Source organism: Cryptomeria japonica, chromosome 8, assembly GCF_030272615.1.
Source record: "Cryptomeria japonica chromosome 8, Sugi_1.0, whole genome shotgun sequence".
NCBI lineage: Eukaryota > Viridiplantae > Streptophyta > Pinopsida > Cupressales > Cupressaceae > Cryptomeria > Cryptomeria japonica.
The window spans coordinates 184,057,809-184,078,608 of NC_081412.1; the positions used below are offsets into that span (position 1 = coordinate 184,057,809).

General features: G+C 34.1%; 1 protein-coding gene across 1 annotated transcript; it reads right to left on the reverse strand.

Moving 5' to 3' along the window:
* Window positions 1–236: 236 nt before the first annotated feature.
* On the reverse strand, window positions 237–2,390 carry LOC131048418 (O-fucosyltransferase 23). Its single transcript, XM_057982374.2, has one exon. It carries the CDS (start codon window positions 2,229–2,231, stop codon window positions 924–926), a length of 1,308 nt encoding a protein of 435 aa, XP_057838357.2. The 5' UTR covers window positions 2,232–2,390; the 3' UTR covers window positions 237–923.
* Between the last annotated feature and the right edge of the window lie 18,410 nt (window positions 2,391–20,800).

Below are 20,800 nucleotides of genomic sequence, written 5' to 3' on the forward strand. Positions count from 1 at the left end.
ATTTAGATTGGAAGAGAAACTTACGTAATTCCAAACTTTGAATTAAGCAATATTCATGTTGATTTCCTAATTGGTAAAAAGTTTCTCCCTCTGTGATTGTCATCTTTAAGATCTTCAACATCCAATCTACAAGTAGCCCGATGAGATCTCGCTTCAGAGATTTAGGACCTGCTCCTTTCCAGAATTTTTGAGAAACAAAATAGTAAAATCCCTTATATTGTGACCAACAAACGGTCTTAGTTTGTTTAGTATCAATCATATATTTTCCATTATTCGCAATCCATTGAATACAATTGAATAGGGGTCTACAATCAATCTACAGAATACAATTGTCTTCTGTTACAAAATAAACCTCGCAAAATACACTCACATTTTGATCTTCTGCTATTTTTTTCTGATCCTCTGATACATTAAATTTTGAGCTTTGATTCAAAAGCAAAAAAAACAAACCAATAAATCTACCAAGTTTCTGTCATTTGGCTCAGATTTCAAGGATTTATAGATGTGGCTGATACCCAATTTAATGTCAAAATCAAATGAAACAATCGCAGAAGCCACTATCAACGTCGTGTTCTTCGCACAGCTGAAGGCCAACTCGATTGAAGTACAGCGTGCTGCATTAAAAGAATTAAATAAGTTTGAAATCTATAAGTCAGATCAATTGATTCAACATCGATCCCGTCTTCCAACACAGGCATACAAGTATAAATCACGATACCCATCAACGGTACAGGGGCGAAAGGGACTGAATTGCTCTGCACTGTAAAACAAAATAGGGTTTCCTGACACATACAAGCCCCCATCGTTGTCAAAGGTATGGTACTCAGTACCTGGTAAAGCAGCCAGCATATCCTTTCGGATTCCAGCTCGACAAAAAGTGCAGGGGAATCCAAAATCATTCACTTAAAATACAAATTTCTCTGTTATGTGCAAGATACGTGATTAGATCCATAGCTAATTGCAGCCAGGCTCGAATCCGACATATTGGTCGCCCATCTCTGAGATCCTCCCCCAGGGCCCTCTAAATTATAAGCGTATGTACCTTCACAGCCATTACCAAAATTACCCCTCTTTTTTCTCACGGTTCTCTGTAACACTACCAGGCTAGAAAAAGTAGAAAAACTATTCCCCACGAAAACGTCAGCTTGCAGGCACACTTCATAATCAATGGCAGACTTTATCAAATAAGGGTACTTGGCATAGGTACTCACCACTCCGAGATTTTTCTTTTCGTACGGAACCAAACCCTGGCTCCATCCCTCCAGCAAAGTCTTGTCCTCCAAAAGATCATCCGCCACGGCCAAATAAACAACGGAGGGCTTCTCCAGCCCAGGAATTTTCGAAACCCTCTGCATAATTTCTTCCCTGCTGCTGCAAATTCTCAAATTCTTTCCCTCTTTGATTTTTGCCCTATTCTCTACTTTCTTGCAGTGAATCATCCAATCCTTCTCAATTCTCATATGCACGGCCACATATTTGGTCGAATTTTGAATCGCCCTAAGCTTGGCCACGACTCCCGAAGCCTCTGCGGACAATTCGTCCACCAAATCAAGACATTCAAAAACAGAGGCATAGTCATTTACAGGCCAGTGGTCATGCCACAGAAAAGGATGTTTTCCCTCTAATCTAATAACCTCATGCCGGTCAATATCAGGGTTTCGAACACATTCATCCAGCTGAGCCAAATCCTTAGAAGCAGTCCACCGCCTTCCACTTCCCTTCCGCACAACGAAAGCCTCCCGGGGTTTCGAGCCGCGGGCGATTTGAACAAACCCGCGGCAGCGAGAATTGAAACGATCCAAAGAAAATATTTTGTCAAAAGGAATCGGCTGGAGCAGATCCGTGTTTTTGTAAAACAAAGAAGCACTAAGCTTAGGCATGAGCAGAGTCCTGTTCAATTTCCTCGCCGTAAGAGCAGCCCTTGCCAGAGCAATCTTCTGATTGTTGAGCCCCCATATAATCTGCGGCACCTCCACAAATTTATTGCTCCGAACCCCCACCGTGAACTCCATTTCTTCTCCTTGACCGCCATTTAAAAAAAACAAGACGCCATTGGAGCGCCGTAAATTCTGCAGAAGAACTCTGGAGAGCAGCACGCAGAACAACAGAAAAAGGCATCTGTAAACCACGAAACTTATCTGGCAGCTTTTCATAAATCTCAAACTGCTTCCACCATTACTCTCTTCCTTCATAGGTAATTTGACTGCAATTCCTTCCATAGCCATAGCCATTGCTATCCATTCCTTAAACAGAATCGCTAACTCACCTAATCTTTGCAGACATCTGCAATTTTCCGTCCGTTAACATCGAGGAAGATGATTGTAGATTCTACGTAGCTAATTTTAAATTGACGTCGACTTCCTTCGATTGCGCCGCCAATCGCGATCAAATAGTTGGAGTTTTGTATAATATTATGATGATATTCGTCAGAGTGGTTGCCAGCCTGGAACACAACTTTCAGCCTTTATGATTACAATTGTGGTTTTATTTTCTTCATCTTCCTTGGTTCGGTAAAATTAATTGATATTTTATTCATAGTATTAAAATTAAAAAATGTCCATGTGGGAAAAAGTGAATCAATAGGCTAGTGCTTGCCAGATGTGCCTGCACTTTTTAATTGTATGAATTTATTTTGCGGATGTGGATTGATTTTACTATTTATTATTATTCCCTAGAGAAGAGGAAAATTTGAACATTTGACTTCGTTTGTGATGGCAAGACATCATTTGCAGTTACAAGCTTCAAAGTGCTTTGGAAAATCAATTACGGTTTAGGTATATATGGGAATTAGTTGTACATTCTACTTTTTTTTGTTGGCAATTAGTTGTGCATTCTATTTTTGAGTTTTTCAAAATTTATACTTGCATTCTACCTATTTTTGAGATTTTCAAAAAAATATATTTTTTTAACAAATTCTAAAATTTTTAATATGATTTTTTCAAATATCAAAATTAAAAGAGAGAAAATTTGAATGTAAGTTTTAAGGATTAAATTTGTGTAATTTTCTAACTTAATATTGGGAATCACTTCTAATGATTTATCATTAGGGAGAGGAAAAAGTAAGAATGAATTGAGATTGGGTTTTATTAAAGGAATAAAGGAGGGAGAGGGGACAAGAGAAATAAAAATTCATAAAATTAAATTAGTGAAAAACAATAAGAAACAATGAAAGAAAATTCAAAAAACCAAAGAAGACATAAAAAGAAATAAAAAGAATTAAAAGCTAAAAAAAATTGAAATTTTAAAAGAAAATAAAGAAAAAGAAAAAATGAAAAATCACAAATAAAATAAACATGAAAAGGATAAATTAATAAATCATTGACAAAAATAACCAAACAAATAAAAAACCAAAATTAAACTAATAATATGTCAAAACAAACAAAAAAGGAACAAGAAACAAAACAATAAAAGAGTAAGAATCTATTAGAAACACAAATTAGAAAAAAATTAGAGAAAAAAGGTGCACAAAATATAACTCTAAAAGGCATAAGAAAGCAAAGAAAATACAATAAACATAAAAATTTTAAGGTACCTAAAATTGTGAAATAAAGATCATATAACAATAAAAACTAGCAATTGCACCTTTTTATGCAATGGGTAGTCAAGGAGGTGTTGAAGGTCAATTAGGAAAAAATTTGGTCTATTTTTTGCATACATTTGTTATTTATATAAATTCAATTGGTAGAGAACTATATAGGGGTAGAGAGATAATAGGAGATAATGGTATAGAGATAGAGAGAGATGTGGAAGAAGAAATAAAGAGATGGAGAGACTAAGATATAGATATAGATGTTTAGAAAGAGGTAGAGGGGGAGAGAGAGAGCGAGGGAGAGAGATGGGTGGATAGAGAGAGGGAGACACATCTAAAGATGGAGGAGAGAGGATAATGGTAGAGAGACAGAGAGACAGAGAGACAGACAGAGACAGAGATAGAGACAGAGACATAGATAGAGAGATAGAGAGCGCGAGAGAGAGAGAGAGAGACAGAGAGACAAGCAAATAAAGAGAAGTAGAGATAGAGATATAGAGGGGGAGAGAGAATGAGGGTGAGGTAGAGATATATGAGAATATGAAGCTAGAGATGGTGAAGATAGAGAGATAAATAGGAGAGAGAGAGAGAGAGAGAGAGAGAGAGAGAGATTTTCCTTCAAACTTAATCATTCAATAATTTGATCTCCTTGGGATTTGGTCCAAAATCAAGCAAGGAATTTAAAATAATCTTATTTCATAATACATAAATTGTAATATATCTAAATTATATTTTCATTTTAATATGCAAGGGCACTAATATGGAGCACACATATTTTTTGGAAAAAAATTCACCCTTTAAAATCTTTCCACATACATCAAACAAAGACATTCACACTTAGTATAAAACTTACATGCACTACAGAATATAATATAAATATTTTATTAGAAATTATACATTTTGGAAAGCTTAGGGTCATGCTCCTAAAAAGTATCATATGATAGTGACTTCATTTGATGGTCTCACGCTTGTTTTGAAATAAAAAATTCTTCTTATAACTATGTGAGCAATAAGATGTTGATATAAAAAGACAATTAAATCAATATTGAAGGATTTTTAATGTGCAGCAAAGGATTTTGCACATGAAACATTTGAATGAAAAAAATTGTTCCTTACATGGTTCCCACCTTCATTTGAAGGTCATGATGGCATCACCTTTGATGGAAGGTAATTCATTCAATTTTTAAATTTTTTTAATTTTTTACTTCAATTTCATTATTTTAGCTCATGCTACGATTTAGACACACTATTATTGGATCATCCCATCGAATCAAATGAATATTTGAGTTAATGTGTTTGGTTTGGTCACATGTGAAAGATTTTATTTTTTGCCATTTTGATTATAAAACTATTTTCCACGAGAAAAGCTATTGATGAACCTCATGTTCTTGCAAATATTCAAGAATCGGGTTCTTATCTATAATATTTTCCTAGCTTACTCAAAAAATTTCACACATTCTATTTCTACAAAGGAAAGATCTAGCAATAGCTAATTTTGGGATTTATAAGAAATCATTGTCAACCCTAGATGCATTGAAAAACTTGAAGTAGATTTTCCTTCTTACATGTCATCCACATAATTAAAATAGAAATATCTAATTAATGTGAAATTTTCTAACTTGGAGTATTTGAGGTCACATTTCTATGTTCCCTTCGGATACCAAAGAATTGTTTATGTTTCTAACCAATGCTTTTAGTAGGTTGATGCATTAATATAGAGAGGAAGATAAGAGAAAAGGAAATTTGTATTCATGTTGTTATTGCATAAATTAAACTACCAATAATTTATCATTATATAGTGTAATGGTGTAATTTGGAACTAGGGTTTCACCAAGTATAATAAGACCACTAATTAACCAAATTATCCAATACATTGAAAGAGGGGTGAACCTAATAGATCTAGAATCAGTCCAAATAAGGAAAGGGTTGAAATTATGAATAGATTCACTAGTTAGGGTTTGGTTCCTTCTTTCTAAATTGAAACTGGATTTGTTATTGTGATATTAGGGCAAAACCATGGATAATTGAAGTAAACTGGCAAAAACAGTAAGCTATAAATGTCCCATGGAGCCGCTGACTAAGATATGGGCAAAAGAAGATGTTTGGAACCTGTTCCCAGAAGTTCGACCTAATTTTTCGAGACCAAGTAACACAAATCCGCCTTGGTCCTCTGAATTTTCTGTTGTTGAAAGCTTAACCTATTCATCACAGTCGATACTGTTGAAACTCTTGAGTACAACTCTTGCACATGTTTCCTATACCCAGAAAGAAAATAAAATATGTTGGGGATAGAGGTTTGCCTAAGTCAAATCCTAGTTTTGGAATTAACCTTGAATGAAATAATGCAAATACTGAAATAAATGTTAAGGAGATATACCTCAGATCTGGAATTGTTGATGACGATGCAATGCTCTTTGAATGTAATCACAAATGTTGAATGTAATGGCATGACAAACACATGGATATGAAAAACCCTAATCAAACACACATGCTTGCATGAAGATTGATGTAACTTTGCTCCACAATGCTTGAAGGATGAATATACAACCTTGAATCCATATGGTTAATTTCAAAATCAGGGTTTGACCTAAGGTAAACTTCTATTCCCAACATCTTTCCCTTTCTTTTTGTGTGCAGGAAACAGGTGTGGGGTATAGAGTTGTACTTGGGAAATTCATCAAAGTCAACACTGACGAATAGGTCAGCTTTCGACGGTGAAAATTTTGCAGGACTAGGACGGATCTGTGCTACCTAGTCCTAAAAAATCAGGTCGAACTTTAGAGGAATGGTTTTAAACATCTCATTTTTCTCAGATTCGGGTTGGTGGCTTTGTGGGACATTTGTAGCTTACTCTTTCCATCAAATCACTTCAATAATCCCTTATTTTACCCTAATTTCATAATCAATCAAATTCAACTTAGAGGATTAATCAACCTGCACCCAATTGAATCCAATCAAAAATCTTAGTCTCCTTCCTATTAGGATTGAGCCTAGATCTATTGGGTTCAATCCTCTTTCAACGCATGTACCTGTTAATTGGGTTATTTAGTGAATTTATTATCTTAAACCCTAATTCCTAATTTTCCCCACATTACAATTATATACTTAAATAAATAAAGATGCATATGAATTAGTAAATAATATTTTTAAAATAATTATCATTTTGAATTTTAAATAAGTTTTTTTCTCATATTATTTATTTTATATTTTATTAAAGAGCTATTTTATGTTTCAAATTTAAGATAATAAAATTTATAAAAAATATTGCATAATTTTTTTAAAAAAATGTATTAATTTTTACTAATAAATTTATTAATTATTTTAATTTTTCACACGAATACCATTTTTAATATTTATTTAAAAATTTCAATCATATTTTACTTTTACATGAGATGTATATGCTAAAAAAAGTCATTTTATTTACTTAAAAATCATTTTATAGTTAGTATTTACTTTAAAGTTTATTTTATATAATTTTATTTTCTTGATTTTTATTTTTTGATTTTAGTTTTAATTTTTTCTATTTCTAACCGATAGACTATTTTATTGTGGGAAACCTCCCACTAGTTTCACATTTCTCATGCCGATTTTTTCATTCCTACAATTTTTTCGATTCTTCTTTCTATTTTCTCATGCTGGCAAAATCTTGTCATCGCTCAACTTGGACTCAATAAAAAAAAAGCCGAAATTACACAAACCGTCTGAAGCGTACAATCACTATCAACACAATATTGACCATCATTATTATGACACCCAACCCATAACTTGACTCTTAAATTTATCTCAATTTCTCTATATGTTTTTTGTTCATATGTTGGTAAGTATGTTTTGTTTAGTTCTTAGAATGAATGTGTGAAAATGCAAATCACATATTTAAATTTGATTGTGCTTTTCTAAGACTTTTGATTTGGAGCTCTCTGATATGTTGTTCTCTATAAGTGTGGATGACGACAAGGGATGTGAATGGAGCTTTGGTAACAAACTATCCAGATTATTTTCTCAAAAATCAAATGCTTTGAATCCTTACTTCTGGCAGGTGATCAAATAAATAGTTAAGTTGAAACAAGATGTTCTTTGGTATGTTCATATGCCTGTAATATGTTATTTATTTTTATTTTCTACTTTGTAATTTTTTGTGTTTTACCTTCTTTGTAGTTATCTACTTACAAAATTTACATAGAAACACATGGCGTAGTTGCAACAACCATGGAAGACATGTATGAAAAATTTGGAAGCATAAACTATAAGGCACGTGACTTGTTTGACAAAATGTCTCATAGAAATGTATTCTCATGAACTACGATGATAAAAGGATATGCACAAAATGGATTTGTTGAAAAGGCATTAGAGACTTTCAAATAAATGTAATTGGTAGGGTAAAGCCAAATTCCACAACTTTTTCTAGCATACTCATGTTGGCAGTAGGCCAGCGTCCCTCGCGAGGATTCGTGACATGTTTTAACAGCCTCCTGTGGATTCTATAAGTCTTGTGGTTGTATCGAGCATTGAGAGGTCGATCTTTTGGTGCAATGACAACCCTAGCTTGTAACAAGTGGTATCAGAGCTTGGTCACAGGTTCGAATCACACAGGCCGTGGCGAGTGACGCTGGGAGGGGGATTGTTGGCAGTAGGCCAACGTCCCTTGCAGGGTTTCGCGACATGGTTTAACAGCCTCTTGTGGATTCTATAAGTCTAGTGGTTGTATTGGGCATTAAGAGGTCGATCTTTTGGTGCAATGATAACCCTAGCTTGTAACAACTCCCAATGTGAATCAAAATGGGAGCTTTGGAACAAGGTATGAACATCAATCAAATCATAAAGGAAGGGGGGATTTTGTCAAATATTATAGTTGAAAATGCTCTATACACACGTGAACTATTTGACAAAATGCATGAAAGAAATTTGTGCTCTCCTAGAATACCATTATTGCATGATATGCACATAATGGATTCATTGAAAAGACTTTACAAAAAATTTAGAAAATGCAATTGGCAAGTGTAAAGCCAAATTCTACAACTTTACCAACATCCTCCCTACCTATGCCAAAATGGAAGCTTTGAAAATAGGGTAAGGACATCCATCAAAGTGTAGACAAAACATGGCAACATTCCTAGAGAAAAATGTGATCTCATGGCTTGCAATGATTACAAGATATGCACAAAAAAGGAATTATTAAAAAAAGCTCTAAAAAATTTCAAGCAAATGCAATTGGCAAGTGTAAAGCCAGATTCAATAGCCTTTGTCAGCACCCTCCCTACTTGTGATAAAATGGTAGCTATAGAACAATGAATGGACATCCATTAAATCATGATGAAGGTGGATTTTTGTGAAGTATTATCATTGGAAATGCTTTTGTAGATAAGTATGCAAAATGTGGAAGCACAAAGAAGGCACGTGAAGTGTTTGACATATTGCCTCAAAGAGATGTCTCATGGAATGCGATGATCACAAGATTTGCAGGAAACGAATGTGTTGAAAAGGCTTTAGAATATTTCAAACAACAATTGGCAAGTATAAAGCTAAAAATAATTATTGTGTCCTCCCTATTTTTATATGGAGCCTAATCAGACTCGAAGATTAAATTTTCCCCTTCTATCGGCACAGTTTCCTCCCAAATTATTTAATGGGGATTTGGGGGCAGTGCCCCTTGCGAGGTCTAGGGGCAGTGCCCCTTGCGGGCTCCAGGGGCAGTGTCCCTAGCACGTCCCTGTTGTGATATAGGGCGGGATCGAGGGGCAACACCCCACAAGCCCCAAATGACTTCTATTATTTTATAAAGGTGTTAGGTGTTATTTTTCTATTGGTTGACATGTTGTAACCCTAATTTTGTAACCTACATAAGTTTTGATAAAAGGCTAAGGGTTGGCATTTTTTCTGTAGAGAATTTAATAGCATTTTTGCAGCGGTATTGAGTTGCAAGGGATTGCTAGTTGTAATCGGTTTGATTTGTTGGATAATAATATTGGACTCTTTGTTTGGCAGATGTAGCCTGAGTTTGGGTGAACCGTGTTAAAAATTATCTCCTCATTGTTATTATTTCTATGTTTTTCATTCCCCTAGTTAATCTTTATTTACATATAATTGATATTTTATGTGTGCAATTCCTAACACTCCCTGCTTGTGCCAAAAATGGAAGCTTTAGAACAAGGTATAGGCATTCATCAAAGCGTAATGGTAGGAAGTTTTTTGTCACATAATAAAGTTGGAAATTATGCTATGGTAGACATGTAAGCAAAATGTGGATGAGGACATGAGTAACCCTTATTGCAGTACATATATAGTTGATCAATAGGTGTCCATGGTTGACCTTTGTGCTTGTGTTGGCTATCTTGAGGACACCCTAAACTTTAATATTAAGATGCTAGTTAGATTTGTGGTGGTTGCGTGAATGTGTTTTCTTGGTGTCTGTAGATCATATATGAATACAAACTAAGAATTTCCAACACAACATTTTCAGTTGGATCCCAAAAATGTTGCAAGCCTGCAATTTATGTTCTACTTTAAAACATATATGCAGAAGTGGTTAGGTGTGTGAGGTTCAAATAGTAAGGAGATTGATGAAAGAGCGGAACTAAAAAGATACATGGATGTAGTTGCATACATATTTCAAAAAAATAAACTCATTTAGACCATCAAAATGATTTAATTGCACAAATTGTGCCTTTCTATCAACGATGTTGATGAGAAAATGGGCACCTGGATTTTAGGAATATTTTAAGAAACCCTACCCCAACAAAAATTTTCATTACCCACATCTATTGTGTGGATTTTCATAGCCACAAACCTTGTTTTCTCCACCTAGGTAAGGTCTATTGGACTTCTTGACAAATAATATTGCTCTCACAACAACCGTACCTCTTTCATGAACCCGCCAATAGAAAGAGTATCATTATTATTAATTTATCAGTGCTCCTCCCATTATATAGTGCTATAGAAAGACCCACTTGTCTCTTTGTATGCAAAATTGTAGCTTGACAATTTGTGTTCCTCAAAACAATAAGAATCTATCATTTCTATGTAATAATTGAAAGAAATGTTGGTGATTGCCAAACAACACACTTAAATTTGCAATCGATGCATGGACATATTGTTGTCACATGAGTATCAGAGACGACACAAATGAATCTAATCAAGCTACTCCTACTTTTTTTGCCTCACTATTATACAAAGATTGTCTTCTATTGTACTCATACTACAACATTCTTAGGAACACAGATCACTACCATTGTTGATGACCATATTCTTAAATATCTAGAATAAAACAAATCTACTTAATTTAATCAATATCCTAAGTTAATCATTTTTATACATCATAAAAACATTTTGCATAGCTTGTCTCTTTAAATTATTTGTTGCATCCATTCATATTTAGTTTTTTCCCACATTTCTAGATCTAAATCAATCGTATTCCAAATAATTACACCTAACAAAGGCAATGTCAGTTTCTTTCAACTTTTGCCTGTCCTCCAATATATTACCCAAAGCATAGCTTGCTATCAGCGTAACCATTACACCTTGTTGAAGTACAAGTACTAATTTTTTATTTTTTTCAAAAAATAATTTTTTGCCCCTATAATTACATAAAATTAACTGTTATTTAATTCTCTAGAAAAATAATCTCACTAATTTTTTAAAAAGATATATGTATAAATTTATTTGTGTTACAATAATATATGGAATCCTCTATACGATATCCATCTAGCTTCAAAATAATATCATCAAACGGTCAATTTTTATCCATTAATATATATATATATATACACTTTAACAAGCATGCGCAGTTCTACATATAAATTACTGACAATTTGAAGATCTCCAAGTTAACAGACGCAAACCCAGCCAAAATTTCCATATACTTTACTGAAATCCTTCAAAAGCGTGCAAACAGTGTCGATTTAAAAGTGTAATACAGACTTTGAAACAGGTGCAACTGGTCGGCAGAGGATTCGAACCATGCATCTATAATAGTATGGATCTGTTTGCATGTAAGTTTTTTTGTCTTAAGGGATTGATGATATTGATTCCCCTTCATTTTTCTAAAACTGAAATATGAAAGGATATGGCAGATCATTTTGCTGGGTAGTGGGTATCAAACTTCTGACAGCGATGGGAGCTTCTAAGTTTGGAATCGAACTTCTGACAGCGGTGGGAGCTTCGACTAAGTTTGGAATCATACTTTTGACAGCGATGGGAGCTTCTATGCGGTCACCCTATTTTTTCTGTTTTACAGTGCAGAGCATGCATTTCTATTCTTTTTGTCCTTTGTCCCGCTAATGGGCATCATCATTATCCATGCCTGTGTCTTATTATTCGTTTGTCTCGATATTGATTTAACATTTTAAACTATTGCCATTCCACCACGCTCTACTGTACTGTAATCGAGTTTCTTTTCGGCTGGGGGAAGACACTGTGATGGATTCTGCGACTGTTTCTGTTTCATCTGATTTTGAAATTAAATTGGGTATGAACGAAAGATCCATATTCTTGAAATCTGAGGCAAGTGACAGGAATTTGGAGGCATTATTGGTTTTCTTATTGTGTAAAGCTCAAGATTTAGCTCAAGATTTAGTACATCACAAGAAATTAGCAGTTTGATCAAAATCTAAGTGTATTTTTTTTTTTGATGGAAGTCTAGATTTGTGGGCACGACAGCCCAGCGCTGGACTTCACAAAGTATTTTTTGCCATCTGATATGGCGATACAGGGGCACAAACCAATATGCTGAACCTCTTGGGCTAAGAGCCAAGGACTGAGGGGTATCCATTCCGCCAAATTCACCCTGGGCACAATCCCGGCCTCATCCCTTATGATGTCGGAGGCTTGCACTCAGCAAGATTTGATCCCTGGTGGGCTCATTGCAGACCATAGAACAATTGTACTTTGTAAACTGATTGCAGACCACTATTCATGTATATAAAATCATGGAAGTATATGGTTTTAAACAAGTTAGAACGATTTGTTGGTCTTGCTTATAAATAAATGTGTAGACTTTAATGTGTTTAATAATAAAATTATACTATTCTATCTTACATTTCAATTGAAGTCTCATAAGAGCATCAAATATTCAACCATTTAAAATTTGTAGGAAGTTAGGGTGCTCAGCAATTGGGTCCTCTCTCCTATATGATATTTTCACATGATCATTTTTAAGTTTTGTAAAGGTGTTTTTAGTCTTATCTAAATGGTAGATAAAAGTTCTCAAGCATGTTGGAAAAGGTACGATTTGGTCAAAAGTTGCCCATACTTCCAAATATTGTACTTTGCAATATATTGTGATGTAACTTGTTGTCACTAATGTTGATTAACAACAAGATCGCTCTATTTTACTGAGAAGTGGACAAGTGTTAGCTAGACACAAATTAGATAACCAAATTGCATTTATTGATTGATAAGATGGAAAATTAATGGTTTTGTTATTTATAGAAGATTTGCTTACATTAATAAAGAAAGTAATATTCTTGGTGGTCTTTATGATGTACAAGATTTTTATATTTTAATTATTAGAATATTTTAATCAAGAAAAAGAATGGTATTGTAGGTTTAGTCACTTTTTTCAGGATGCTTGAAAAATGTGAAGTTTGTATTCTAGCAAAATAAAATAGAGATCTTTTCAAGTGATCCCACTTGTGAAACATCCAAAGTCTTACCTAAAATCAAATATATTTAGAAAAATCAAAGGTTTAAGCCTAGAGGGTTTCCATCTTAGAAGGTGGTTTGATTGAAATGTTCATTTGATCAAATCCCCTTGTATAGAATCCCCATAGGCTTAAATCAAACCGTCTACAAAGTCTCCTTTTTACCTATCAAAATGCTAATAACAAAGTAATTTTGCTTCACATTTTGGGGGAACACTTGAAGATATTTAGCATATATTGAAACTTGCAATGTCACTCCTAGTTGCATATTCAAATGGGTTTATCTCGCCTCTGCCACCTCCAAATGTAGACTCATCTCTGGTTGCAAATGTAAATGGACTTATCCCAACTTTTCTGCCTCTAGTTGTTCGTTCTAATGGGCTCCAACCCTCTATGTTTAGTTATCCTAGGGTCCTTAACACGTGTGGAAGCCCTGGTTTCTATCCTTCCTTCCCATGAGCCTTCTTCTTTGCTTGGGGCCCTCAACACATGTGTAAGTATGTTGTTCCCATCTTCAGTCCTATCCCTCACCATTCTTTCATGGGGGTTCAAGGTTTATAATTAATCCAAACATTTCTCTAAATTTTTCAAACTTCTTTCTTCCAAGTCCTTTAGTATGGATACCTGTTGGTCAAATCTATAGATGAAAAGTACTTGAGTTTTCTACTTCCATCCTTCACATGCTGTCAAGTGATCCCATAATAATATGTTCTACTTTTTTGACCTAAGTGAAAACACTAATTTCAATATTTTCAACTAAAATTTCATTTTCTATCACTTCTAATAAACAAAAAATGATGAAGGGTACTCCCCTTACAAACCCAAACTGATGAAGGCATGTTTATAGCTAAAGAGCCATGCAAGTATTTGGTGGAAAGAAGTTCAATTGGAAAGAAATTCCTATTAACTATGAACTTCATTTGTTGAAAAAGATGCAAGGGTTGAAGCAAGTGGGAAAATCTATCAAAGAATACATAGAAGAGTTCTATTGTGTCCTTATTAGAACAAGCCATTCTGAGGCCAACAAGGAGAAATTTGCCCATTACATAAATGAGCTAAGGCCAAGTAATCAAGAAGAACTAAGTTGATGAATACTAAGAGGGGTGGGGGGGGGGGGGGGGGGCGTGAATTAGTATAACAAAAATTACTGAACTCAAACACTTAAACAGTTTAGCAGTCAACTGGTGTAACAAATTTACTAACAAACTGGTTAAGACAAATGCAAACCAAATAGCAAATAAGGCATTCACCCACAAGAGCACAATCACCATAACACAAGAGGTTTTGATGTGGAAACCCAAATGGGAAAAACCACGGTGAGATGAAATTCACAAGTAACTATCTACAAAATAGTAACCAGACCGGTTAAGGTCATACAATGTTCTTCACCAGAACAGATCCTGTTAGGAATCTCGATCTCTGTTAGGAGATAAGTTTGATTAAAGACTACCTTGTGAGAGGATTTCAGATCCACAGTTGTGAACCACCTTGTTAGAGGATTTACAAAGGCTTTGCCAGGCCTACCCGGTTAAGGGTTTCAGACTTGTCGAAGATGTGAGTAATCAACAAGTGAGTGATCTAGATACTAGCAAAGTATGCTTGGTTAGATCCTTGATAGCTCATTGTTAATGCATTTCAACATTACATCAGTCTTCAGTATCTCCACACTTTGTTTCTTCACATAGACCTAGTCTTCTCTTCTGTAATTGCACATATAAAAAAAACTCATACACTTCTAAAAACCCTAGACATGATGTCCTTATAAAGGAATCTGATTTCATGTCAGTCCAATAGGATTACATTGCAAGTTCCTAGGTTCGGTGCATCTGGACACATTTTGTAACATGACACAAAATCACTGCCAAAGTGTCGGTGGATGATAACTCATCACATAAATACCAATTGGTAACTCATCACAGAGTAATACCGGTTCATACATTTAACCGATTACCGGTTCACACATTTTACCAGTTACCGGTTTGTCAAAATGAAGACTAGGAAAAATGATAACTGTCGCTTTAGTTCCTTCGTATCGCTTGAGATCCTCGGACTGCTTGAGGTCTTCATACCGCTTGAGATCGGTAAACACTTTCTGCAAAACACCGATAGTCTAAAGACTATAATACATAATACCGGTTGGAACAAATACCGATTGAGCATAACTCATACATACAAAAAGTGATCTCAAAGCAAGTGTGTGTCCATCAATGACAATCACAACATCATCATCAAAAATGCCAACATAAGTTTGGTAAGAATGTCTACCATTGAATATGCATATCCATTTGCTTTGAAGGTAGAAGAGAAGCTAAATTTTACATTATTCATAATTGAGAGATTTTTACAATAAGTTTGTATGAATACACACATGACAAGAACATACATAAATTATAATATATTTATCATACCCATATGTGTAGAATATCTATCATGGATATACAATGCATTAATATACATTCCATGTAGCCTTTCCTCTAGCACTTGGAAATGCATATATACCACATATTCACACCAAGTGATATATGATTTATGATTGTCCATATTTAAAGCAATCTAAGAAGTTGGTGAATAAGTCGCAACCTTTCAATACTTGCAAATAATTCAAAGTCCACATAACAAAGTTTATTCTTAGCATTTTTCCATGTCCAATGATATATTAATAATTAAATTGATGCAGGAGCATCCCTGGTCGATGAGAAATCTTGCATCAACCAAAAAACATTTCCTTTCAATTTTGTTCTTGTTTAGTTCTTTGTGTAGTTTCAGTATTCTTATCGGTATGTACCGGCAGTTGCTTGTTCTTCATGGCAGATCTTGTTTGCAGTTTCCTGGCAGTTTCATGTGGTTGATTCCAGATTTCTAGTTCATTTGGGTTCTTCTTCGGTCAGTTATCGCTTCCGGTTGGTTGTTTCTGGGTTCCCGGGATAGTTCTTGTGCTTACCAGTTGGTTTTCCTTCATTACCAGTGTGATTCTTGGTGTGTGGATCCATCTTCGGTCTTCTCCGATGTTCTTTGGCGTGTGGCCGACCTTCTTGCTGAACCGCATCACTTGGTTGTTTTTTCCGAAAAGATTTCTTAAATCTTAGGGCCGACCTAATTACACGTTTCATTTCCCTGCATTGGTGAATGTAATCTTTTGAGGCCGACCTGGATATGTTTCGATGGGTATAAATATGATGTTATGTAATCACTTGTAAGGGGCAGAGGTAGTATAACTGAGAATAAGGATTGAGATTCGCATGTTGTGACCCGGTTGATTCTTAGAGTCTCGGTTAGATTGTATCTGGCTTGAAGCCTGCATGTAACAGGTTAACTACCGGATGTTCTTTAATGATAATATATGAAGATTGTCAGATGATTGTCGAAATTTCTAAGGTTGTAATATGATCTGTTTATGTGATTTTGTTATGTTTTCTTACTACTTTTGTTGTGTCTCTCTTGCTACATAAGTCGGTTGACTCTTTTGAGGGTTTTTACCGGTTATGGCTACATCATAAATTTATAAAAAATCGATTTAACACGACATCCTTAACCTTTTGGTTATATATTTGATTAAATTTTTTTTTTTTTTTTTTTTATAAAAAACTTTATAAATTACCCTATTTTATATTATAAGGATAAATCTCATAAGTTAGTCTTATAAATGCCATTTATGATTCTATATATAAACATTTCATTCTAACATCGTTCCTATTGATCATTTCCACTCTTGACTTGAAGTTGATCTAGGTCAATTACAAAAAGTGTGGGAAAGATTCCTAAATCAAAAAGCTTCATATACAAATTGAGCTTGTTTTTATGAGTTATCCTAATACATGTTTCATGTGGCAGTTGCTATCTCATAGTATTTAAAGATATTTTTTAAGTATTGTAATTTATTTTTGATCAGTTTAAGTATTGTAATATTGATAATACAAGAAAATATTAATTAGAACACACTTCAAGGACTCAACTTTACATCATTATCATATAGGCCTTATGCATTGTTATGAATGTTGTATTCTATCTTTCTTATCATTGATAGTTTAGTTTTACAAAGGCTTTGAGCTAGGTTAGTTCACTCATATATTGAATCAACAAGCTCCCCAAGGATGTCTACAGACACCACCTTGGTACATTCAAATAGCCAGAAGGTACAAGTGAGAATATATTTTGGCACAATAATTGTTAGATCAATTTTGTGCTTCATTTTATGTTTTCCATAATCAAGATTGAACTCATAAGAATTGAGATCAATTTAAATAATGAAAAAATCTATCAATTTAAGACAATTATTTTTTAAACACCTTGATTCAAAACAACATGAATATATTTTATCCGCCATCACTCCTAAAATAATTATATATGACCTACTCATTTAATCTCTATACATTTATTCCAATAATATTTTCCAATTTTATTATGTAAAATGTTTATTGTGAAGAAAAAAACCCCTATTTGAAAGCCTAGTTGTGAAAAGAATATATCCAACATAGATGGGTTATAGGCTAAATTTTTAAAATGGAGAGTTGAGACCCTTGCCTCTTGCACCATGAGAATGTTCAATGATGGCTTCTTGGTGGAGTGGACACTTAGTGTCTTCATCCCTCTTTGTAAAAGAGGAGATATCAATAACCCATCTAGCTATTGCACTATTATGGTCAATCCTCTTTTTGACAAGATTTTTGGGAGCATGATAGAACATAGAACCGACAATTGGACAAAAAAAGAGGGGAAACAAAAAATAAAGCAAGTTGGCTCTAGATCAGCACACTCTACCATTGATCATTACATCTCCCATAAAGAGTTGATTGAAAGTATATATGGGACACTCAAGGCAAGGAAGCTTTCTATTGCTTCATAGATTTTTATAAAGCCCTTGATATGGTAATTAAAGACAAATTGTGGAACAAAATGCAGGAATTGGGTATCCTAGATGAGTATGGAGCTATAATGCATATAATTCATGAGCAATTCAAGTATAAAAACATCTAAATTTTTTGGCAGTGACCTTGGTGTTAAACATGGATACATGTCCTCTATCGCCCACTTCATTTGGTCTATAACAAACCAAAAGGATGGTTAAGAAATATAGATGGGTGCATCCAATTGTTAGTCTATGTGGTGAAGCTACTCTTGTATGTTGACAATATTATCTTGATGTCAAAAATACCACATGGGTTGAGAGAACATTTGAAGGCCTTGGAACCCTTTTGCTAAGGGGTTGAGATGTAAGTGAACACTAATAGCTTGGGATTGATTTTCACTACAAGCTCAATTGGGAGACTTGCAAAGCAAAAAGGATATAGGGAGGATGGAAAGTTATTTGCTTTCTCCAAACAAATGCAAGAAAATTGAAATTTGGTATTGGAAAACCAAGAAACCCTTTTTTTTGCTAGTTACACTAGTTCTCCTCTATAGCTATGAAGTATGAGCGATTAGAATATCAAATCATAGATGGATATAGTTAGAAAGAATCCAAAAAAATCTAATCGAATGCAACATCAAAGTCCAAACCAAAATCCTTATGACATTATTTTAGTTGAAGCGAGAACCTTAGCATTGGAGGCATCATTAACAACAAATCAGTTGCTAAACTATGTACAAAGAAAGTTAAAACCATAGATAACCATTGTTTGCTCAAAATAGTTGTGGAGGAGGAATTAGGTCATAGGAAGAAGACATGGATGAATCAAAACAACAAATGGTTGAGCAAGTGGGACATCAATTTGCATGTCCTAACACTAATGACGAAATTAAAAATTATGTGGCAAAAATTTAGGACTACTATGTGAACAACATAGATTGAATGGAAGAAAGCCTGCTACATCAAAGAGTTTAAACCAACTTGAGAACATGACATGAAAAACTATTTTTAGGAGTGGCTATTAAGGGAAAAACAAGTTTGTTAATTGTGCAATTGAAGACCAGAAAACATCATTTTAGTTGTGAGACTAGGAGATGGACTATATATAAAGTTTGGGAAGAGAGAACTTGTGTATCATGTAATAAGGAAGTAGTGAAATCAAACAATATTTTATCATAGAGTGTGTAGCTTATAAAGATATCTATACCAATATAAAAATAACTTAAAAATTGGCAATCTTTTAACTTTATCAAGTAGTTGTTTCTAGATTTGATTGTGTCTCTTTGTTTTTGCATCAACATTTCAGATCATTGATCTGAAACGTTGATGCTAAAAAGAAAGAGACACAATCATGATCCGAAATGTAGATGTAAAAAAACAGAGACACAATCAAATATGATGAAATTAGCCTTTAACTTCATGATCAAGATCCAAACGTCATTAAAATCCTAGATTCATTGTTTGTCAAATTCAAATCATGCTTCTGGTCTTTACGTCCACAATCAACATTTCCAAAACATGCAGATTACAAGTCTTAATTTGGTGTTTGATTGACACGATTTTTCTTTCAATTAATTGCGACATTCCTTGTACGACCTCAATAATTCTGAAAAAATCTTGATACCTAGAATATTTTTATATTCTTAGATATTATGTTGGATTTTTAATAGCTTTTAATTCTGTTCATTATGATATAATTGTTCATTTGTACGTGAGAAAAATCTCTATCTATTCTTCATATTTAATTATAATAAACTTAAGTACATATTATATAATTATTAATATTTTTAAATTAGATACATCAGAATTCTAGGTATAACTGATGTATAAACTTAAAAAAATTATTTATGTCATACACTAATTTATAGACTTTTTTAAATATTTTAATTAAACATCTATCAAATGATAATAATAAGGTACAAAATTGTAAGTAGAGGGTTAAAATTTGTTAGTCCAAAATAGAATTGTAAAGTGAAATTGGTATATGAAGTTGTGTGTAAAAACATTTAATCAATAGTTGACAATACATTGATTTGCATGCTGCTTATTAATTGTTATTTAAACATCTCTCTCTCTCTCTCTCTCTCTCTCTCTCTCTCTCTCTCTCTCTCTCTCTCTCTCTCTCTCTCTCTCTCTCTCTCTCTCTCTCTCTCTCTTCCTGTACCTCTATATTTATATTTCTTTGCCTATCTATCTCTATCTCTCCATATATTTATTGTTCCATTTCTCCCTCTATATCTATCTCTCCATAACTCCCTCCCTTATATCTCTTGCTATCTTTAGTTCTCTTTATATATCATTTCACATCTCTCTCTCTCTCTCTCTCTCTCTCTCTCTCTCTCTCTCTCTCTCTCTCTCTCTCTCTCTCTTCATATGCATGTTTACCTCTATCTTCCTCTCTATTTGTATCTCATTAACACCCCCCGTCCCCTGCCCTCTCTCTTCCCCCCTTCACCTCTCCCTCTTTATATCCCATCTCTCCCTCTCTCCCTTTTTCTCCCTATTACAAACATAATATGAGCTTATTTGCAATGGAGCGTAATTATCTTCTTCATTCAAAGATTTTTTATAATCATGTTTGGATCCTTGTAGGTGGATGCATAGTTTATTTGAATCTATCACATCTTCATTGATCTCTTTGTTGCACAAACAATATCATTTTCTAAACGACATACCAATTGACCTTGTGTACCACACAAATTTATCCAAATAATAGATCAATTATTTTTCTAACTTACCCTCCATACCTATTCGGCCTACCCATTGCACACCAAGGCACAATTGCTAGTT